The sequence below is a fragment of the Fundulus heteroclitus genome, chromosome 5 (genome assembly GCF_011125445.2).
Source record: "Fundulus heteroclitus isolate FHET01 chromosome 5, MU-UCD_Fhet_4.1, whole genome shotgun sequence".
Taxonomy (NCBI): domain Eukaryota; kingdom Metazoa; phylum Chordata; class Actinopteri; order Cyprinodontiformes; family Fundulidae; genus Fundulus; species Fundulus heteroclitus.
The window spans coordinates 38,983,791-39,003,668 of record NC_046365.1 but is presented as its reverse complement, the minus strand read 5'-3'; the positions used below and the strand labels follow the sequence as shown (position 1 = coordinate 39,003,668).

Sequence of the window (19,878 nt, the reverse complement as noted above, 5' to 3'; positions counted from 1 at the left end):
AGGTCTCTTGAGTGACAATTATTTGTTTTCTGCTGAAAGCGTAAATGCTTGTAAAAGAATAAAAGAATAAATAAAAAGAAATGCAGTTTAGTTTAAATAAAGTTTTTTTGAGTGCAAACAAATCAGAATTACCTGATTTGATTACAGCTGTGTTTGAATGTCTTCTCTTCAGAGGGATGTGCAGCCAGAGCTCGGACGTTATGACTGCAGGTAGATGTGACCTCAGGGTTATTTAGGTTTCAAGTGGATTTTGTTTTTTATCACAGAAACGCAGCTGTGGGCTGGTCGTCAGGGCTTGCCATTGACGTCATTTGGTGACTAAGAGCCCAAAGACGCACAAAGACTGATGGGATTGTTATTGTGTTGCAGGTGGTTCCTGATCATACCTCATTGTGGTAAATGAGACTTTTCACCTTCCTTAAAACGTTTAAATTAAAACCTACTGGTTAGTTCAAAGGCAAAATCTCTCACTCTTGGTGGATAAGAGGGAGGAAAAAGCTGCTGGGTTCTGTTGTTGGCTGAAAGAGACTCATAAACGACATATTCAGGTTTCACCGTGTTGCCTTAGAGCCGTTTACTCCAGGAGAACCGAGACATTTGTTCTTGTCGGGTTCGCAGGAACAAAGTTCCTTTTTTTCCTCGGACGATTCGTGCCTCATGAGAAACTCAGCTGCCACCAAACTTGCGCTGAAACTGTAGAACTACCAACTTGACCACGCCCCCTCCGAGAATCCTGACCAGTCATACAACAGTTGTTGCCCACGCAGCGTGAGAAAAGACGATTCTGCCCAGATGATTGGTCAAGAACACACAGCGATAACTCCCAAAGCAGGGAACGCGTTTCTCTGTTCTCGCAGCGCATGCATCAGCCTTTAATGACGGGATGGTGGTGATGTCGGCAGAAAAAACTGAGGCTTGGCCAATAAAGACTTAATGGAGACCACTGAGCTATATAATACACTGGAGTGCTGATTTTGCCGAAAAACTGAAGTCACTGGCCGCCATCTTGCTACTCCCTACTCTCACAGAATCCCATAGGATTTGCTTGCAACAACAAGCAGTTTTCTGGCTGTGTGAAAACGTTTCACAGGTAATTCTACACAGTACAGTTGTCAATGTACTAAGACTATCAACTACTAGGTGAAATTAGGTGCTTAATATTTTAAAGTTATTATTAATATATATATATGTATATATAAGTATGTGTATATGTATTTATGTATATATATGTATACAACATATGTAAAAGATATGTTTTTTATATTGTTATTTATATATTTTATAAATGTTAAACGATATATATTTAAAATGAACATAAAATGCAAAAATATTTCAGGCACATGAAACTTTCTCATTTTCGTCAGTTTGACATTTGTAAAAGTCTTAAAGCCCCCCCTAAACAATGAGCAAAATCCTCGTTATTCGATGACTGTATCACACATATTCCATAGTTACATGGGGGTGAAAATAGGGAGTAACAATAGGGCGGCTGGTGGCTGTCAAAGCCGACTCGTTCAAACAGACGGTGATTAGCAATCCAGTGTGATAATATAGCCAGTGATGGAGACCTACAGGGTAATGAGATTGACTTGTTAGTCCCAGGGTTCCACTAACACCTTCTAGTAATTTTCTTTCAAAAAGCGACTAGCAACAAGTGAGTTTCAGCGATGTTTTTGTTTTAATGGCAACTTTACTTAAAAGCACCAGTCGTTCTGGAGCCACTGTATTGAGGCAGCAGTGAGAGCTGCCACGAGAGTTTCAGCTGCTGCTGCTGCCTTGTCAGATGGAAATATAGTTTTGAAAGGTGTCTTTTTTTTATCTGGGAAACTGTTGCACAAAAATAATTCACACAGCTTCAATTACTTATTCACTTTGTGTGCCTTTATCTGTCTTTTTGGGTCATTTTGTTTTATGCAGTGGATTCAGGCATATATTTAACAGTGGTGTCCCGATACTGGTATATGTACCGGTCCCAATACCAGCGTCAAGCACTCGCACTTGTAAAATATACCAAGAGGTTGTTTGATGCCGCTCCAAAAGAAAAAGGAGAGAAGTGAAGCTGTAACTGAATTCATCGCCCTTGATGGTCAGTCGCTTTCAGTGGTCAATTATATTAAGTTATTTGTATAACTGAGTATAAGTACTCAGTATCGGTACTTAGAATCGGCAAGTATCTACGTACTCCTACTTGTTGTACTGGGTCTGGAAAAAATTATATCGGGACACCTATTATTTAAATTAATCATTTTGTATTTTATTTATTTTAATAAGTAATATTGTGAAGATACTCATTAGTTCCAAACATACCTAATCATTATTGTCAATAACTTTTTTTTTGTCTTGGTAGCTCTCCTACAGCCTGGGTCACAAATGTTCAAATTAGACAATGACCCCCCCCCCCCCCCCCCAAATCCAAAGACAACCAAACAACCAGTTTTAAAAATCCCAGAGGAAAGTCTGTACCCCTTACTTGGAGTGTGAGCTCGTTGTTATGCCATGCATTGATAAACCCTTTTGTAAATTTTTTGGTTTTCATGTTTTTCTTTCTTTCTTTCTTTCTTTCTTTCTTTTTTTTATTTTTAGAATAAAAGCTGTGAACACCAGTTAGGTATATACACTATAAGTATCAGGCTGTGTTATGCATTGCCTCCAAATTAAGGACGTATTTACTGTATATTTCCAGGGCAGTAGGCGGTAAACTGTCTGTGACATCGTTTTTTTACTGTCTGATGTGATTCACAGCGTTTTGCTCCTTTCTCCTCACAGAACGCTGTTTACAAAGGCGAGTACACCGCCGCTCACCCAACCGTCAGATTTTTCTGGGAGGTTTTTCACGAATTCCCGCTGGAGAAGAAGAAGCAGTTCTTATGTAAGCTTTTAAATCTTTCATTGGTTGATGCTGGGTCGCAGTTAGACTCCCATGTAGGATATAAATGGCTTTTAGCTCGGGTGTTGTTTTTTTGGTCTGCACTGCAGATGCATGTTGCACTTTTTTTGACCTAAGCAAGCGTTTTCTTGCAGTTTGACTCGTTCTGCATAAAAACAAAAAGTGTAAAATCTCGATTTACCGGTCCGTCTACGTTCCGGCCGTCACCTGCGGCCATGAGGTCTGGATCGTGACCGAAAGAACGACATCCTGGATACAAGCGGCTGAAACGAGCCGCCTCCGCAGGGCTCAAACCCATAAGTCCCGTTCACACGACCCTATTTAACCGTGCCGAGAACGGTCCGAGCTCGGTAACTGAGATAACGATCGAGTGTAAATGGAACGCAACTGAACTGAACCGTGCCAGACACAACCGATCCGCGCTAAATCTAGACCAATCCGATAGGTGGTCTCGGCCCGGTTCATCAGTGGCTCGGTTCTCTGATAACAAAGAGCTCAGGAGCAGAGTTCTGTAAGCACAACAAAAATAAGGGAGACTTAAATAAAACTGAGAAATATATAATAAAACGTGAACAACTTATGAAAGCAACAGTTGAGAAGCCTCCGACATTCATAAAAATACTAGCTTCCCTACCGTGCCACACGGTTTCCAGTGATGATTCTGCTTAGCAGTGTGATGAACCTCAGTGTCTGTCGTTGTTTCCTGTGTCTGTAAATCCTGATTAGACGTTTGTCTAATCCACTTCCTAAAAGACGACTCCGTCAAGTAAATTCACCAAAGGTTGCCTTCTTCGCCTGACTCTCCGCAAACAACGAAATATCACAATTATAACCAAGCATAACTTCCTGAATGTTACGGGCGCCGCCATTTTTATTTGCCTGAGTCCCTCCTTCAACCCTAGAGAGCTGTAGTACCGCAGATCGTCACAAGGAGGCGAGGAACCGTGCTAGGGTGATGTGTAAACGGTCGTAAGAACCAATCTCGGCACGGTTAACTAAACCAAGCTCGGTCGGAACTCGGCATGAATCAGTTTAACAGGCTAAATCTAAATTATGCTATAGACTACGTTCACACTGCAAGTGTGGATGCTCAATTCTGAAAATTTGTTTTGGCTGAAATCTGATTATTATTATTATTTTTTTTGGAGGTAGGCGTTCATATTACTATTAAGCGCGGCCGCCATCAGACTTCTGTCTGAACGGTTCAAGACCGCCAAGCGATCCGCGTGATAACAGGAGATGTCACACAGAGACGCACTGTTTAGGGAAGTAATGGTGGATGTAATCGTTTCTAGAAGTGTTCAATAAAGGTTTGTTTAAAAAAAAAACATTGAAAAGATAAAAAAAAAAATCGTGGATACCAGCCGGCGTCTCTCCTTGCTATTATTAGAAAGCTGTTGAGCAATGAGAGCCGACAATATTAAGACCACTTCAGAGCAAGAAGTAAGATAAGAAGAAAGCAGCACAGCTGTTAATGGTCTTCTGTGGAGCGCTAGCTGCTGCTGATGTAGCGAGAAACGTGGATAAAACGCGACATGGCCGTGCTTTTAAAAAAATATCAGATCCGTATCTGAATTAGTACCACATATGGAAATAACACAGGACCCCAGGGAAGACACAGAACTCACCGGAGGGGGGTCTGTACACCCGATGCGTGTCCTCGTGTTTTTAAGCAGCACAGAGAAATGTTCTCAAGCCGCGCACATCCATCCTAAAGCTTATGGATCTGTGTTGGAGTTTGGACTTAAAACCTCGTCTCTCCTCCTCTGGCAGTGTTCCTGACGGGCAGCGACCGCATCCCCATCCACGGCATGGAGAGCCTGCGCATCGTGATCCAGTCCACCACGGCGGAGGAGCACTACCTGCCCGTGGCTCACACCTGCTACAACCTGCTGGACATGCCCCGCTACCAGACCAAAGAGATCCTGCGGCGCCGCCTCACCCAGGCCGTGGAGCAGTACGAGGGCTTCAGCCTGGTCTGAGGGCCCGGGGGGGGCGGGGGGGTCCAGGGGGTCCAGGGGGCTTTGATGCACTTTAACAGACGCGGGGGAGAGTATTAGTGGGAGGACGCCGGACGCATGAAGGTCCGCCCACTCAAGATTGTTTAGTATATTAAATCTTAAAAGGTCTACGTGTATAAATTATGTTTTTTTTTTTTTTATAGTTTTATTGCTGAAAAGCGTTTGGATTTGATCAGCCGACACTGATATCTGGGAATGAATCGATCGATTAAATCAAATCTGCATGATGAGTTTAGCAAAACAGTGGAGAAATTTAGCTTTCTTTCTTTCTTCCTTTTTTTTTTGTTTTGCAAAGCTGTGTATTTTATATTCCTTAAATTCTATTTTTCACCTTTTAAAAGCTCATGTTGTTACCTTGAGACACTATATTTGTTTTTTTTTTTTTTGTTATTCCTAATTTATTGAATAGAGTGTTTATATTTTGATGAAAATGAACGCGTGTAGATGTGTGTAAATAAGACTTTGAATCAACTCTAAAGCCCTGATGGTTGGGAGGGCTCGCAGTCATGCTGATCCTTTAAAAACGCGTCCGCCAGGACCGCCGCCTTGCCTGATTTCTGCCCGAGAATTAAAAAAAAGAGGAGGAAAAGGTGGCGGAGGAGTCCTACGGAGGCCCCAGGGCAACATTAACGTTCATTCCTGTTCGGCTGTAAATCATTGAACAGCTGACACCTTTCCACCTGCCTTCAACAGCGTTGCCTTCTGAAAGGACATGAAGCTGACTTTTGGTCCCTGGATGTTGTTGCATGTCGTCGTTTGCTGGAACCGATTTCCAGACGGACGTTTTTTTTTTTTTTTTAGCAAAAGCCGTGACTCCTTTTCTTGCAGAGACCTGGATGAGGCTCGCTCTGCTGTTAGTGGATTTTCTGGCTGCTGGGTTTAGTTTCCGCTCAGCTCCTATTTGACTCCAGCTTCCACTCATTCTGGTATCTTTTAATTTTTTTAATTTTAACGTCACTTTTTATTAACTGGAGCGCGTTCCTCGGCAAACCGCGGAGGAACACTTGAAGTATGTCCCAAAAATGTCACTTCAGATCTTTAGCAGTAGTACGTGTGATTATTAGCTACTGTATCGTAGATAGCAGTAACTAATTTGTAATGATTGAAAATACATATTTTAATAACATATGCATATGAAATACTTGGCATATATAAATAAAACTGATCTAGTGTACCCGCCATGTGTTCTAGCGCTTGCCCTGATATTGTATTTATTCAGCCCGACCTCTTAGTTCGACCCGGGCGACGTCGTCTTGCATATCTAACAATCGCGCGTGAAGTATAGCGACACGATCGCTCAGCAATAACTTGAATCAGCCAAGTTATGTCATAAAATCTCTGGGTTTACCGTCAAAGCACCTGAGTCTCTTCTGATGACGCCGCATCCTTTTGGCTGAAGCCGAACGCTGCATGCCTCCATGTTCAACATTTGACATTTTTCCTTTTTCCGACAGACTTTTAGTCCTATGCAAAGGTTTGTGCAGCCGTTCTGCACCTTTTGTTGTGCTACAGACGATGTGATTCTTTATTTTCCTGCATATTTGTCTGAAATCTACAGAACGCTCTGTGTCCAAGCCAAGGTTTGAAATAAAATATATTGGAACGGTTTCTGTTGTAGTTAATCTTTTTAATTACAGCAACATATGTTTCAAACCTTTATTGCTTGTTTTTCTTTATATTGTTCATTAGATGGATGAATGGAATACCTTTTTAATCCTGCTAATTGGCCCGTTTTTATGCCAATAAACGGTGACATAGAACAAATGTTAATGTATCCGATTCACAGCGCTCTGCAAAAGTTAAATATTTTAAAACTAGCTTGCACTAGTTATTCTATTTGGGGTTTCAGCTGCCTTAATTACTCCCATTCTCTCAACTTTGATAATTTTGTTTTAACTAAGACAAAGGAGTTATTTGCATAAATTCTAATAAAGCTTGAATATATAAATCAAGCGGAGCTCTATGGCAAAAGCAGTGAAGCTCCACTTGTGAAAGCAAAATCTGTCGGGCTCTCTTTGACATTAAGACAGTTATTAATGCCACACACTGCAAAAAGGGAACTAAAAGTAAGTAAAATATTCTTAAAATTAGTATTTTTCCTTGATTTGAGCAAGTATATGACTGTTTGCCAATGAAATGTTTTTGCACTTGAAATAAGATTGAGAGGAATTATTATTTTAAGTGCAGGATATATAATTATTTAGGGGTAAAAATACTCATGCCACTGCTCAAATCAAGGAAGAAAACTCATTTTAAGAAAATTGTACTTGCGTTTAGTTCCCTTTTTGCAGTGCATCGCCAGGCAGGACACAAAAAGCAGAAATTACTCATTTAACACATTGCACAACACTTTATATTTCATAATAGCCCACTATATAACTCCACATGTGCCTAGAAACGTGTTTTCTTTTTTTATATGCCTCTTTGTAGAGACGCTCAACCTTATTCATGCAAAAACAGAAGCACAAAATGCCATAAATGTCGGTAAAAATATGATTTAATTCATATTATATACAAAATACAATTTTATGTACTAAAATGTACACACTCAGGATTTGTTAAGCCTGGCCAGTGTTTACACTAAGTGAAAACAAAATTCACACAGGTAATCATCCATTTTGGAGAAAGAAAGGAGATAAAACGACTCGCTCACAGAAACGTAAACATACTCGGTGATCCGTATTTACAGAGAAACAAACGGGCGGCCACGTCCTCTCCTGCACGTTCGTCTGCTTTGAACAGCGTTGTGAAAAAAAAAACAAAAAAAAAAACCCACAGTGACCTACAGACCAGCTTATCCGCCATAAAGTGAGAAGCGAACACGGTTTCCCACCAAACGCTAAAAAGTGGCCACAGAAACGAGCAGTTTGAGTGATCAGTGCCGCTACTCGGGCCGTAGTGAAAGACAAATCCATTTCTGTTAGTGAGCAAGTATTCGATTCGACTTCTAAAGAAGCAAAAACAAAAAAAGATCATTTCAGACGGTTAAATGGTGGCCAGAACTGAAATAACTGAAGCTATTCAATTTGCGTGGAAACTGATACAAACGGTAACATCTCCCTTAGAAAAATATGCATAAATACGCGTCTTCATCGCAAAGTCCTTCAAAAATAGCAACAATCTTCACGACTATTTTCTCCTAAATAATAATATTAGGCTTTTACTTTTGAAAAGGTTTTTCTACAGTTTAACATAAGAAAAAAATATATAGCTGGAAATAAATTATCAGTGATTTAGGTTTATTTGTGCGCGCGCCGCCTTGGCTGAAGAAGAATCTCGCTTCGGCGTTGAGGTCCGGCGGAGAAGGACTTCCCAGGAGGAGCGGCCGGCTTCGTCTGTTCCCAGAGCAGCGTCTTGTTCCCGCTTTATTCCAACAGAGTGAGATGTTTGCATCACAGGAAACTGAGCACCAGTCCTAGCAGTTTATTATTATTTTTTTTAAATGGATATCATCTCAGATGAACTTAGTAGAGTCTCTTTTGCTGATGAGGACTTCCAGCAGTCGCAGTTTGGCCTTCACGTGTTTGTATTCGTGGTACTCGTCTGCGAGCGGGGAGCGGTCCTCCTTCTGGACGGTTCTGTGAGAAAAGCGAGACGGAAAGACAGAATGAGCGAAACGAAGCTGGAGAGGACGTCCAACGTGACGGAGCGCGTGATGAAGCATCCGTCCTCCCACCTTCCGTTCTGTCTGAAGAACTGGTCCTCAAACTCTTTCAGGTTCTTGCGGATCCGCTTCTTTTCTTCTCTCGTCTCTTGAAGCTGCTCCAGGAGTTCCTGCCTGCGACGGAGAGAGGAAAACACGTTTAGATCAAACTCTCTGGTCCAAAAAAAAAAAAAGGTACTCTCTAGACATTTAGGCTTCTTTTCTGTTTTCTTCATTCTCTTAATTTCTTTTGTCAGTTTTCCAAACATATGAGAAACCCATTAATGGTGTTGGTTTCCATTTTTATGCTGATGACGGTTGAATTTATATGCCACTAAAACAGGGGAAGCAGGACAACTTAATTCACTTTCTGGATTTTATCGCAGGAATCAAAGCATGGATGTCAGGGAATTTGTTGCATTTTAATGAATAAAAGACAACTGAGGTTGTTTAAGCCCAGTAAAAATAATAAATGTAATCAAGTCCAGTTTTTTTATAATTTGAGGAAAACCTTTTCTGTCACGGCATCATTTAGAGATTTTATTTAATGCTTTTATTACGACTCGTTTAATTACTATAATGGTCTTTATGTTTGGCTGACCCCGTCTTTAATTAACCAACTTCAGCTGCTGTGCGCCTTTTTACTGATGCAAAGAAACGGGAACACATCACTCCTGTTTCGGCATCTCACTGCCTTCCAGTTCGTTTTCCGGTTGATTTTAAAGTTGTTTTAATTGTTTTTAAAAAAACTTTAAAAAACAATTTGGCTTCGACTTTAAAGTCTTGCCGAAGCCAAAGAGGAAAATGAGCAGCGAGCGTTTTCAGTCGCTGCCGTCAGACGGTCCGACTCACTTTTAAATCTTCTCTTAAAAAACACATTATTTCTCCTCGGCTTTTAACTTAGTTTGAGAAGTTGGTTCTTATTTTTATTTGTTATGGTTTAAGTCTGTTTATTATGTATTTTCTATTATTATAATTTTTTTATCATTGATGTTTTAACTGGTGATAGTTTTATGGTATTTCTGTATTTTATTCATTTTTAAATCGGCGTCCAGCACATTGTTTTTAAAAGTGCTTTATAAATAAAGTTGTATTAATCTGCCAAAGACAGGACAGGATGTTAGTGTGGCGTAGCTGGTAGGATCGTACCTGAAGTCAACATAATCTAAGTTTGGGCGATCATATAGAAATTCTCACAGCCCAGAGCAAATATATGAGCCAATTTCCTCTACAGTAAAATAAACAAGGTCTAATCTCTAATATTTGAGATATTCTTACAGCTTGCCAATTTTGCACGAGGCTGTTTGAACGCAGCTTTTTGAATCAAACATCTTTTTCTAACGCTGAGAAGAGCTTAAAACGTATATTTTAGCAAGTCTGGCTCTGAAACTAAATGACAATGAAGGCCATGACAGCATTTAATTGTCTAGAAAGCTAAGAAGAGCTGTAAGCCTGAATATGCGAGGGGAAAAACATGTTGGCCAAAGATGGAGGGCTGTGTTATTGTCCCCAGGGCCGTGTTAGCATCTAAACATAGACGCTGCAGGGAGGACAGAGCCACCGTTATGCGAGTAACGAGGTGAAAATGCCTGCTGTGGTCGTCAGCAGCCGTGCTTCTCTCGTTTAGCCACTTACATGGTGGCCGAGTGCAGGTTGGACAGCCCCATGTCCGCCGTGGTTTTTGAGGGGGACAGGTCGTCCACGGGGGAAATGAAGCCGTCGACTTCCTCGTCCATGAAGCTGAAGACGCCGAGCTCGGGCTGAATGTTCTCTGTGAACTGAGGCTTTATGTCTGCGTCGTCCTCCGAGCCGTCCTCCTCCTCCTGAAAGAAAAAAAAAAAAACAGGACCTCGTTAACAAAAAGAGGAGCCGAGGACCTAAGGGTTAAAACCAAACCGGCTTTAGATCATGCAGGGTTAGTCCTTAAATCATTGCTTATACCCATTAGTGTGTAAAAACGGAGGAGGAAAGCTACGTTTTTCCCATCACCCATCACTTTAACATATGCATCCAAGCCATTTGAGGATTCAAACATCAACAGCTACTGATTTAACGGCTGTGCCGAGGCAGGAAACTGGCAGCGTCCCAATCAGCAGGCACCAACTAGGTCGGGGGGGGGGGGGGGGGGGGGGGGGCAAACTGGCAGTAAGTAAGACGGAGCAGGGATCTGAGGCTGACGGCAGCAGCTCTTCACCTTGATGTCGTCGAAGAAGAGCGCGGTTTCACCCTCGATTATGGGCTGAAGGAGGGGCCCTCGGCGCTTGCTGGAGGGGGAGCCCTGTGGTGACGGTCAAGAAGGGAGGGATTAACCACACCAAGATGCATTTACAGCAAGGCCACAAGCAGGACGAGACATATCTGGGCGCTTTGTTTTTATATATATATGCCTTTCAGATTAAAAGTCATGGCGTGGAGTTAAAAACGTGAATCCACATATAACGGCCTGCAGGTAAACAGCATAACAATAAAAAAACACTAATTTCTCCTGTTTTATTCCATTCAGGGCTGTTTGTGGTGAAGTGTCTACAGCCTGAAGGCTCCTCTCTCTCTGATCCTTCTGATCTGTTAAATCTGGACTTAAAAGTCCGGTGAGGGCAACGACGCGCCCGCGGTGCGGCCGCCACGTGCGCCACCGCCCCGGGATTAGGCCTGTGCAGACGTGCTGAGCGTGTGCCGAGAGGGAATTAGGATGCGGTACTTACGATGACGGGGATGGTGGAGGCCCTGCAGAGGATCTGCTTCACCAGCCGGTACCGGTCGTACAGCGGCTTCATGATCTGCCTCTCGCTCTTGGTCACCTGGAGCAGGAAATGCATCCAATCAGCGCGCTTTGTTTCACGTTTAGTACATGCACGGCAAGTGAATAAATAAATAAAAAAAGTGCATAAAAAACATGACAGCTATGGTACTTTGCCCTATTGTGGTTGTGCAGCTGACGCTTTAGAGAGAGGAGGTCAGTTAAAGTGTAATTATACCGTGTTAGAGGCTATAAGGGTTTGGGCAGTTCCAACATTTCTAAAGGTTCATTTGGAAATGAGATTTGGATTTTGACTGGACCATCCAAACACGTTGATGTCCTTTCTCCGCTGCTTCTCTGATTAATGCACTCCGATCCTGACCGGCCAGGTTAGCTAGACTTCTTGGTGGGTTTGCGGTCGTCATCAGATCCCTCGTCAGATTAGAGCTGGACGATAATTCAATAACGATATATAATCGATCGATTAAAAAGTTCAATAGAATAAAAGTCGTCCTTCCTTTTGCATTCTAAGGTAAGGCAAGTTTATTTATAAAGCACTTTTCAGTAACAACACATTCAAAGCCATGTAGGATAATGTTATAGTGATGGCATTCTCCCAACCAATCACAAGGCAGACCCAGGAACGCTCCGTCAACAAGCCCCGCCCCCTTGAAAGAGTTCAGAGAGCAGAGCGTTCTTTTTACTTTTTTAGAAACTTACAGTTTTGGTAAAAAGTTGATTGAATAAAGGATTTGTTTGTGTGTTCTGTATCTAAAAAACAAATCGCTAATCAACAGTATAAAATGTCCAGGGCTGCACTTAAAATATATATTTTGACTTTGTTGATAATTATTGATATTGATCAATATGATTTATATTTCATGGATGTGTTTTTTTTTTCTATATCGTCCAGCCCTACGTCAGATGATGGTTTGAACTCTGTGGGATGTTGAAATCTTTTGTTTTATAACCTAATTCTGCTCCTAACTTCTCAGTTGTATCTTCATGATGCTGTTTAAATTGCATCCTCTGATTTAGGCTGATTAGATTATTATTTAGGGTTTTTTTATTTGTGAAGAAGCTTGAAAAGCACGTATAACTTTTTTTCCGCTGTTCTGTGTGGGTCTATAATAAAAAACACACACAGTGATATTTGCATGAAGGGAATCAGACTCACAGGCCGGCCGTGGATGCTCTCGTAGTGGAGCAGGGCTTTCTGCATGGCCACCTTTTCTGCTCCGATCTGCTCCCGTGTCATATCCTGTCGCAGGAGGACGGTAAGGAGGTCAGAAGTTCTGCCGTTAGCCTAAAAGCGTGCACCGTCGGCTCGGTCCGTGCGGACCAGGTTTTACCTTGATGTCCTCGGGCCGGTTCATCTCCTCCCTCTTCTCTTGCAGCTTCTTCAAGATGGCCTCCAGCGTGCTCTCCACCGGAGGCTTGGGCGCCTTCTCCTGCTGGAGCTTCTTCTCCAGCTGGGAGCCGAAGCTTTTGGGCAGCGTGTTGCTGCGCTGGCGCGTCACGGGCGGCAGGTCCTCCTCGGACTTCAGCAGCTTGCGTTCTGCAGAAACACGCAGACAGATATTGTATCTCCCAGCTCGACCGTTCCAACGTTCACCTGCAAAGTGCTCTTGGGAGCCGCCGTACCCTTCAGCTCCTTGCGAAGCCTGGCCAGCTCGTTGAGCCATCTCAGCACTTCTGGGTTTGCAGCTTTATCGCCGTGGGACGGCTGGAAGACAGACAACAATGAGCTTTTCTAATGATTACCACAATTAATCCAGATTTTTATTTTTCTCTCTTTCGTGATGACTACATACCCTGTATTTCCTCTCGTCTTCAAACCTCTCCTCAAACCTCTGGATCTTCTTCTTCAGCACGTGGATCCTCTTTGAGAGCTGGGCGGAGGTCAACTCCTCTCTCTCGTCGTCGCAGGAGCCCAGAGATGAACTTCGTCTGCGACTGCGACAGGAGACAAAACGACGCCTTTATAACTCTCCTCCTCGGGACATTCTAAAACGCTTAACGTGAAAAACGCTTAACGTAGCTTAAGGTAGGAAAACAACGAATCATCACCAAATTTCGCATGGCCATATCTTGTCATGAAGACTTAAGCCTGTCAAAAAGAATAAAACGAAATCCAACGGTTATAGAAGATATCTCACATTAACGTTTTCTTCTTCATTGGTGCCTATGGCGAGAAAAAGGCTTAACGTGGTTTAATGTACCTAATCAACGATCAATGATCACCAAATTCCTCTTTCATATTGTGTTCGATATTTTTATAGTTTTATGTGCTTATGAAGAGCAATATGAGAGAGAAATTTGGTGATCACCGAACGTTGTTTAGGTACATTAAACCACATTAAGTTTTTTCATATAGCCAGCCTCTATGCCTATTAAATACTTAATGTCATATAACATCCATAATAATTGTACTTTGGTTTTGATTTTTGATAGTTTCATGTGCTTAACAATATATGAGAGAAATTTAGTGATCACTGAGCGTTGTTTAGGTGCATTGAATTGCGTTAAGCTTTTTCCTTTGCCTCAATGAGGCAGAAACGCTTAATGTCAGATAACGTCCATAATAATTGGACTTTGGGTTTGACATTTTGACAGTTTTATGTGCTTATTAGGAGCAATATGAAAGAGAAATTTGGTGATCATTGATCGTTGATTAGGTACATTAAACCACGTTAAGCCTTTTTGCTCGCCATAGGCGCAAATAAAGAAGAAAACGTTAATGTGAGATATCTTCTATAATCGTTGGATTTTGGTTTATTTTTTTTTTTGACAGGCTTAAGTCTTCATGACAAGATGTGGCCATGCGAAATTTGGTGATGATTCCTCGTTGTTTTCCTACCTTAAGCCTCGTTAAGCTTTTTCACGTTAAGAGTTTTAGAACGTCCCCTCCTCCTCCCCTCCTCCTGCAGCCAGGCAGCAAATAAACGTAGAAATGGGCCCACCTGATGAAGGAGTGCGCGTTCGGCGGCGAAGGAGGCACCTCCGGGTCGTCCAGGTACTGCTGGCTGTGTCCGTAGGCGTAGAAACGGGGGGACACCATCGGGTCGCTGTCCTCCTCCACCAGCTGGCGGATCAGGCGTCCCCCGGCGTGGGGCGACAGCCGCGCCTCCTCGCGGTCCATGCTCTCCCTCTGCAGCGGGCACGCCGGGATGGGCTCTGAGCGACACGTAAAGCAGATAGTTGGCCCGTTACGCTTTGTTTCCCGTCTGCGGGCGGGAGGCAGAATGTGGCGTGCAGAGACAACGTGGGCGGAGATGCTGTGCACGAACCCGGAGGAGGGGGGAAAACGCAGGATTTTTTGTTCTGGTCTGCAAACTTTCTACTGCGGAGGGATCTGGAGTTCAATAAAGGTTGAATTTACAGCCTTAATTGTTTTCTTTTATGGTGGCGAATAAAAGAAAAGGGCTCCAGTAGTTCCTTAGAAAATAAAAATCTGACACTGATAAACGACTTGATTTGGCTTTTCAACCCAAGGAATTATCCGTTCATTAGCATTTTAATATAACTCAAGTCTTTTTGGAATAAATTATTTATCTGGTCATAAGAAAAGAGAAGTTGCAGTATGCATCACCAGAAACGAGTAAGTTTTCCTTCAGAGTCAGGGGACTTACAATCAAATCTTACGCACTTCAACTTTAGAGAGAATAGAAGAAGCATTCTGAAATAAAAATGCAAACTGAAACATGGGAACGCAAATTAGAAGCAGCACCACAGCAGCTCTGCTCTCTAATGAAACCCTCCTCTGGGGGCAGAAGAGCCACAGAAGTTGTGGGTAAACCACGCCCACCCTGACTCTGGTAATAAGCATGTCTGGAGAGAAATAGCCAGGCGGACAACCCCCCCCCCCCCCCACCCCCCCGACGATCCCCGAGCTATTAATACCAGCCCGGCTCTCTGCGGGATAATATCAGGCCGCGGCCCCCCGCTGAGAGCTGCTATGGTGCGCTTTAGTTTCCAGAGACAAACGCTGCGTCTCTTTCCGAGCGCGCATGTGTGAGAAAAAAAAAGGAGCAAAAGAGACGAGTCAGATGAGACGGGGGAACATCAGGCTGTTTGGGAAACCTTAGTGCTGAGAATACAGCGACTCTGTGGGGATGACGAGGAAAAGACGAGCGGGGAGCGGAGACACGCTGAGGAGCCGTGACTCTGACACAACAGACACAGGGAAGGAAAACAAGACGACCTTCAGAGCAAACGGGCCACGGTCGCCGTGTGCATGTTGTTCTTAGCCGGGGGGAACATTCGGGTCAAGCTGGAGGCGATTCAGCTCAGATTCCAGCTCCAGAAACCCTGGAGGGTTTTGTCCTCCGCGCCCCGGGACGTGCAGTTTGTCAAGCGGCCTTAAAACCGCGCCGCATCTTCCCCAGAAAGGCTCGGGTCAGGGCGGCGCCGAGGCTCCATGGCATTTTAAATTAATCCCTTAAATCAGCCGCACACCGACGGCTCGGGATTAACTAGATTAATGAAACAGAAAACCCGCCTGTGCGCCATTCCGGACACTCGGCGGTAATGTTCCCGGTCGTTGGAGCATGTTGCCGTGCAGAGGGAAAAGGTCAAGCACACAGCTGCTCCTTTCTTTGCCTTTAATTTACTTTTGACATATTAGCCGCTCCGAATGCCGGGACGGGACTTACCATCGCAACAGCCGGCGTGGAAAATGCTTTTGAAATCGAGGAAACAGGAGTTAGGAAAGGGGGGATCTACAGGAACAGAGAGAGAGAGAGAGAGAGAGAAAGGAGAGATGGACAAGGTGAAGGAATGGAAACAAAGATGCAGCAGTGAAGCAGAGGCATGCAACAACCAAACATGAGACACATGAGTTAGTGTCGCTAACTGCTTCATCTCAGGCCCCGCTGGCAGCAAATATCAAGTGACCAGAATGTAGTGGGACAAAGGTTGCAGACCCCTGGCTAATGGGCCCGCCGGTCCGCATGCAGCTTTACTCTCTGATTCTGCAGAACATAAACCCCTCATTGGGCTTTCTGTGCTGGGACTTAATGGAGTCCGCAGTTACAGTTCATGCATTGGCGGAGACGGTGCGTTTGCATGCTTGGATGGGATCCCAGAGGAGGACCGGTACACCCGAGCGGTGGCCTGTCACAGCCAATCATGCACGTCTCTTCCTGTAATATTCAACGTTCAGCACAGAATGTACGAGTTAGACGTAGCCAAATAAAGTTAGACGGAGCCAAAAAAAACAAAAAAAACCAACAAAAAACTAAAGAAGGTACTAGCCTTCGAGCCGTTCCTGACATTAAATGTGTTTTAGTTAAGCATGAGGAGTCACAGCTATCAGGGTCCCTACACGTTTCTCAGCTCAGCTTCCACATCTTCCCTCTCAACGTTACACATTCCTCAATCATTTTCCAACAATTAAAAACAAAAATATAAATAAGAAAAGCAAATTGTGAATTGGAAGTGGTTATGTCTAGAATGGGGAGCGTATATATATATATATATATATATATATATATATATATATATATATATATATATATATATATATATATATAAAACCTGCAAAAAACACAGGCTGGCAGGAAGAAAGGGAACAATGTAGAGAGAAAGGCAGCAAGGGGACGAAGGGATACTGGAAAGGACAGAAGGTAAGAGGGAAGGAAAGAAGGAAGGGTACAAGGGAAAAAACAGAAGAGAACAGACAAGAGAAGGAAAGGAGGAAAGGAAAGAACTGGAGGAAGGAAGGACGTAAGGCGGGATTGAAGAAAATAAGGAGAATGAATGAAAGTTTGGAAAAAAGGACTCAGAAGCAAGGAAGGAAGGACCCAAGAAATAAAAGGGAAGGAGAAATGGATGAAGGAAAGGAATGCAAAGAGACAAGGAAGAAAGAAAGGAAATAAAAAAAGGAAGGACACAACCTTTAGATGATGGAAATGTCTTCATGTCTGGAAATGCAACGACTCTCTGTGAACTTTTCTTTTTCCGTATTAATCCAAACCTGGAAAACACTTCAATCCAGCTCCATAACTTTCCAGGCTGTTTAGGAGGAAAACCCAACTTCTTCTAACGAGTCGCCTGAGAAAGTGGCTTGAGTGCCCGACCTTTTCCCCCAGCCGTAATTCCCCCCTCCCCCACATGTTGCTGTGCGCTGCTTGTCAGCTGGCTGAGGGGGGGAGCATGTCTCACTTTTCTCTTGCCAAAAGCGCAGGCGAATTTGGCACCACGCAGAACTGCAAATATCCTAAAGGAGCGCAACGTTTGATATTAAGTCACCATCTGCACGACAGTAAAATCGGAAAACAGCAGTAAACAGTCATCCTGCAACTATATCACCAAATGCAAAACACGGTGCGTCTCTGGCGCGCCTTGAAAACAACAACTGCGTCCATCATCTGTGCGTCTGCAGGGAGGGGAGGGACGGAGGGAGAGGGGTGGGCGGCTGGCTGCATGGCAACAACAAACCCTCTCCAGTATTTTTCCAAGTGCAAAGTTTGGCCACTAGAGAGCTTCGAGGCCATGAGGCTGCTGGATGTGACACATCTCATGGCACAGAGCAGCTTCTGGCATAAAACAGGAAACTGCGTGGCTGCCGAGCCAAAACCCGGAACATAAAAAAAAAAAAAAAAGGGGGGGGGGGGGGGGGACAGTACAGCGTGTTCTCTGAGGCTCAACCGCATCCCATTCATCTATGCAAAGCCTCGGCACTCCTGGTTCAAAACTTAGAGAGAAGGGCGTGTTGCAAAGTCCCGTCCAAACAATCGGTGGGTGCGCACAAAGCAGACAGTGTGTGGTTTCCTCTCTGCGCAGATGGAACGGCGCAAAAAAAAAAAAAAAAAAGCAAACGCAGAAACAAGAAAATCAAGAACACTGAGAGGAAAGGAGGAGGAGGAGGAGGCGCAGCGCTTAACTCTGGATTATCACTCATCTGATGGGTTGACTGCCGATTATTACCAACACACATCAGATCAAAATCACAGGAGTAAATAAACAAAGATCTGTGTTTCCTGAATGCAACCCCGTCTCAGTGGGCTCTATAAACCCCACATATATGCAACGATTCTGGCTGAAAATTACAGCTGCAGGTGGTTTCTAGACGAGGCTCCACAACCATTCAGCAAACAGAGCCATCAGGATAAACACACACAAAAAAAAAAAACACATTTAAACTGCTTAAACCAAACCCGGCTGCACAACCCTGCAGGAAAAGGCGGCCAATTGGTCGCAAACAAGGTGGACGGAGACCTTAAGAGGATTTTTTAATCTGCTAAAGTCTGCAGAAGAGGCCCAGAAGGTGCGTGCAGCTGACGCCCATGCGTGCGCATCTAAATGCGGGTCGATGTTAAAAAAGCATGCCTCCGTCTTAGCTTCCCCGTCTGCAGCAACAGCAACAACGCGGGGTGTGTGAGCGAAGAAGTCAGCGTGCAGCCTCACCTCCCCAGCTGCTGTCCTCGGTCAGAGCTGTCAGGTCCAGCCGGGGAACGTCCTCCCGGTCCGGCTCCGAGGCGCGCACCTCCCCGCCTCCGATCCTCCCCGCGTCACAGGCGACGGGCGACTCCTGGATCTTCATCCTTAGCGTCTGCACAACCATGGGGGTAAAAGCAAAGAGTCCTCAGTCCAACAACAACAACCTGCAGGCTGGGAGGGGGGGGCAGACACTCTTTAAGTTGAGCAGAGGCTCGGCGAGGCCCTGCCCTGACAGAGAGGGGCCGATCCCGGCTCCTGATTGGCTCAACGGGGAAAATAAAAACATACGCCCAGCTACATGTCGCTACATCTGATTGGGCAGAAGAGGTTTAGCCCCGCCCAGTCTTTAAGACGCAGCAATCCGTTATTTCCCACCTTCCACATAGTAGTTTTCCTTCGCTCACATATGTATGGCAAAACGAGTTTAGATGTAATGAATGGGCGCTTTAACGCTGACATTGTGACTAAACATTTCTAGGACGAGATGGATGGATACCGCTTCAGTATTAACTAACTAACTAACTAACTAACTAACTAACTAACTAACTAACTAACTAAATAAATAAATAAATAAATAAATAAATAAATAAATAGATAGATAGATAAAAATACAAAATAATCATATATTCCATCCCTTATGAGGTGTGTTCAAGGATTTGTTCACAGAAAACAATCTTTAACTACAACTAAAGCTCTGAATGGTTTCCTCCAACACAAAGGCAGTGTAAAATGTACATAACACCCCTTACTGTTTGGTACAAAATAACCCACACAGTGGAATATGGTCGGCAGCCTCGCCTGGCGCTGATGGTTCTGACAGAATTCACTGATGAAGTCCAGTAAACAGTTTGGTGTCAGTCCAGTTCATCGCAACGTATCCCATTAGTTAAACGTAACGGTACATTTATGGGATTCGCTGAACTCCCAACATGTATTACCCTGCATATAACTAGAATTAAAAACTCTAAGGGTCACAGTCCCCCCCCCCCCCCCCCCCCTTAATTTTTCAGTGAATAATCTCATAAATACAGCTGTGGTACTCCCTTTTAACAGCCGCTGAAGTGGTTAATGTTTATATGAACCCAAATACAACAGGCCACCGGTTTGTTTAGTATTGTAGTTCACTTTGACATCATTAACTCTCCAT

The 19,878-nt window shown here is 43.8% G+C and overlaps 1 protein-coding gene across 3 annotated transcripts in view; it reads right to left on the bottom strand.

The window, feature by feature from the left end:
* Positions 1 to 7,387: 7,387 nt before the first annotated feature.
* Positions 7,388 to 19,878, bottom strand: part of LOC105926505 (protein FAM13A) — an 84,444-nt gene continuing 71,953 nt past the window's right edge. The window contains exons 15-26 of one of the 3 annotated variants that reach the window (XM_021316623.2): positions 18,699 to 18,843; positions 15,944 to 16,009; positions 14,252 to 14,465; positions 13,103 to 13,244; positions 12,933 to 13,014; positions 12,641 to 12,846; positions 12,466 to 12,549; positions 11,254 to 11,349; positions 10,746 to 10,829; positions 10,187 to 10,374; positions 8,585 to 8,686; positions 7,388 to 8,486 (exon numbers count right to left, since the gene is read on the bottom strand). In XM_021316623.2, the coding sequence (XP_021172298.2) occupies positions 8,363 to 8,486; positions 8,585 to 8,686; positions 10,187 to 10,374; positions 10,746 to 10,829; positions 11,254 to 11,349; positions 12,466 to 12,549; positions 12,641 to 12,846; positions 12,933 to 13,014; positions 13,103 to 13,244; positions 14,252 to 14,465; positions 15,944 to 16,009; positions 18,699 to 18,843 (1,533 nt within the window). In that variant the 3' untranslated portion in view covers positions 7,388 to 8,362. The remainder of the gene's footprint in view (positions 8,487 to 8,584; positions 8,687 to 10,186; positions 10,375 to 10,745; positions 10,830 to 11,253; positions 11,350 to 12,465; positions 12,550 to 12,640; positions 12,847 to 12,932; positions 13,015 to 13,102; positions 13,245 to 14,251; positions 14,466 to 15,943; positions 16,010 to 18,698; positions 18,844 to 19,878) is intronic. The other 2 variants (XM_012862871.3, XM_021316627.2) reach the window with 2 other exon arrangements.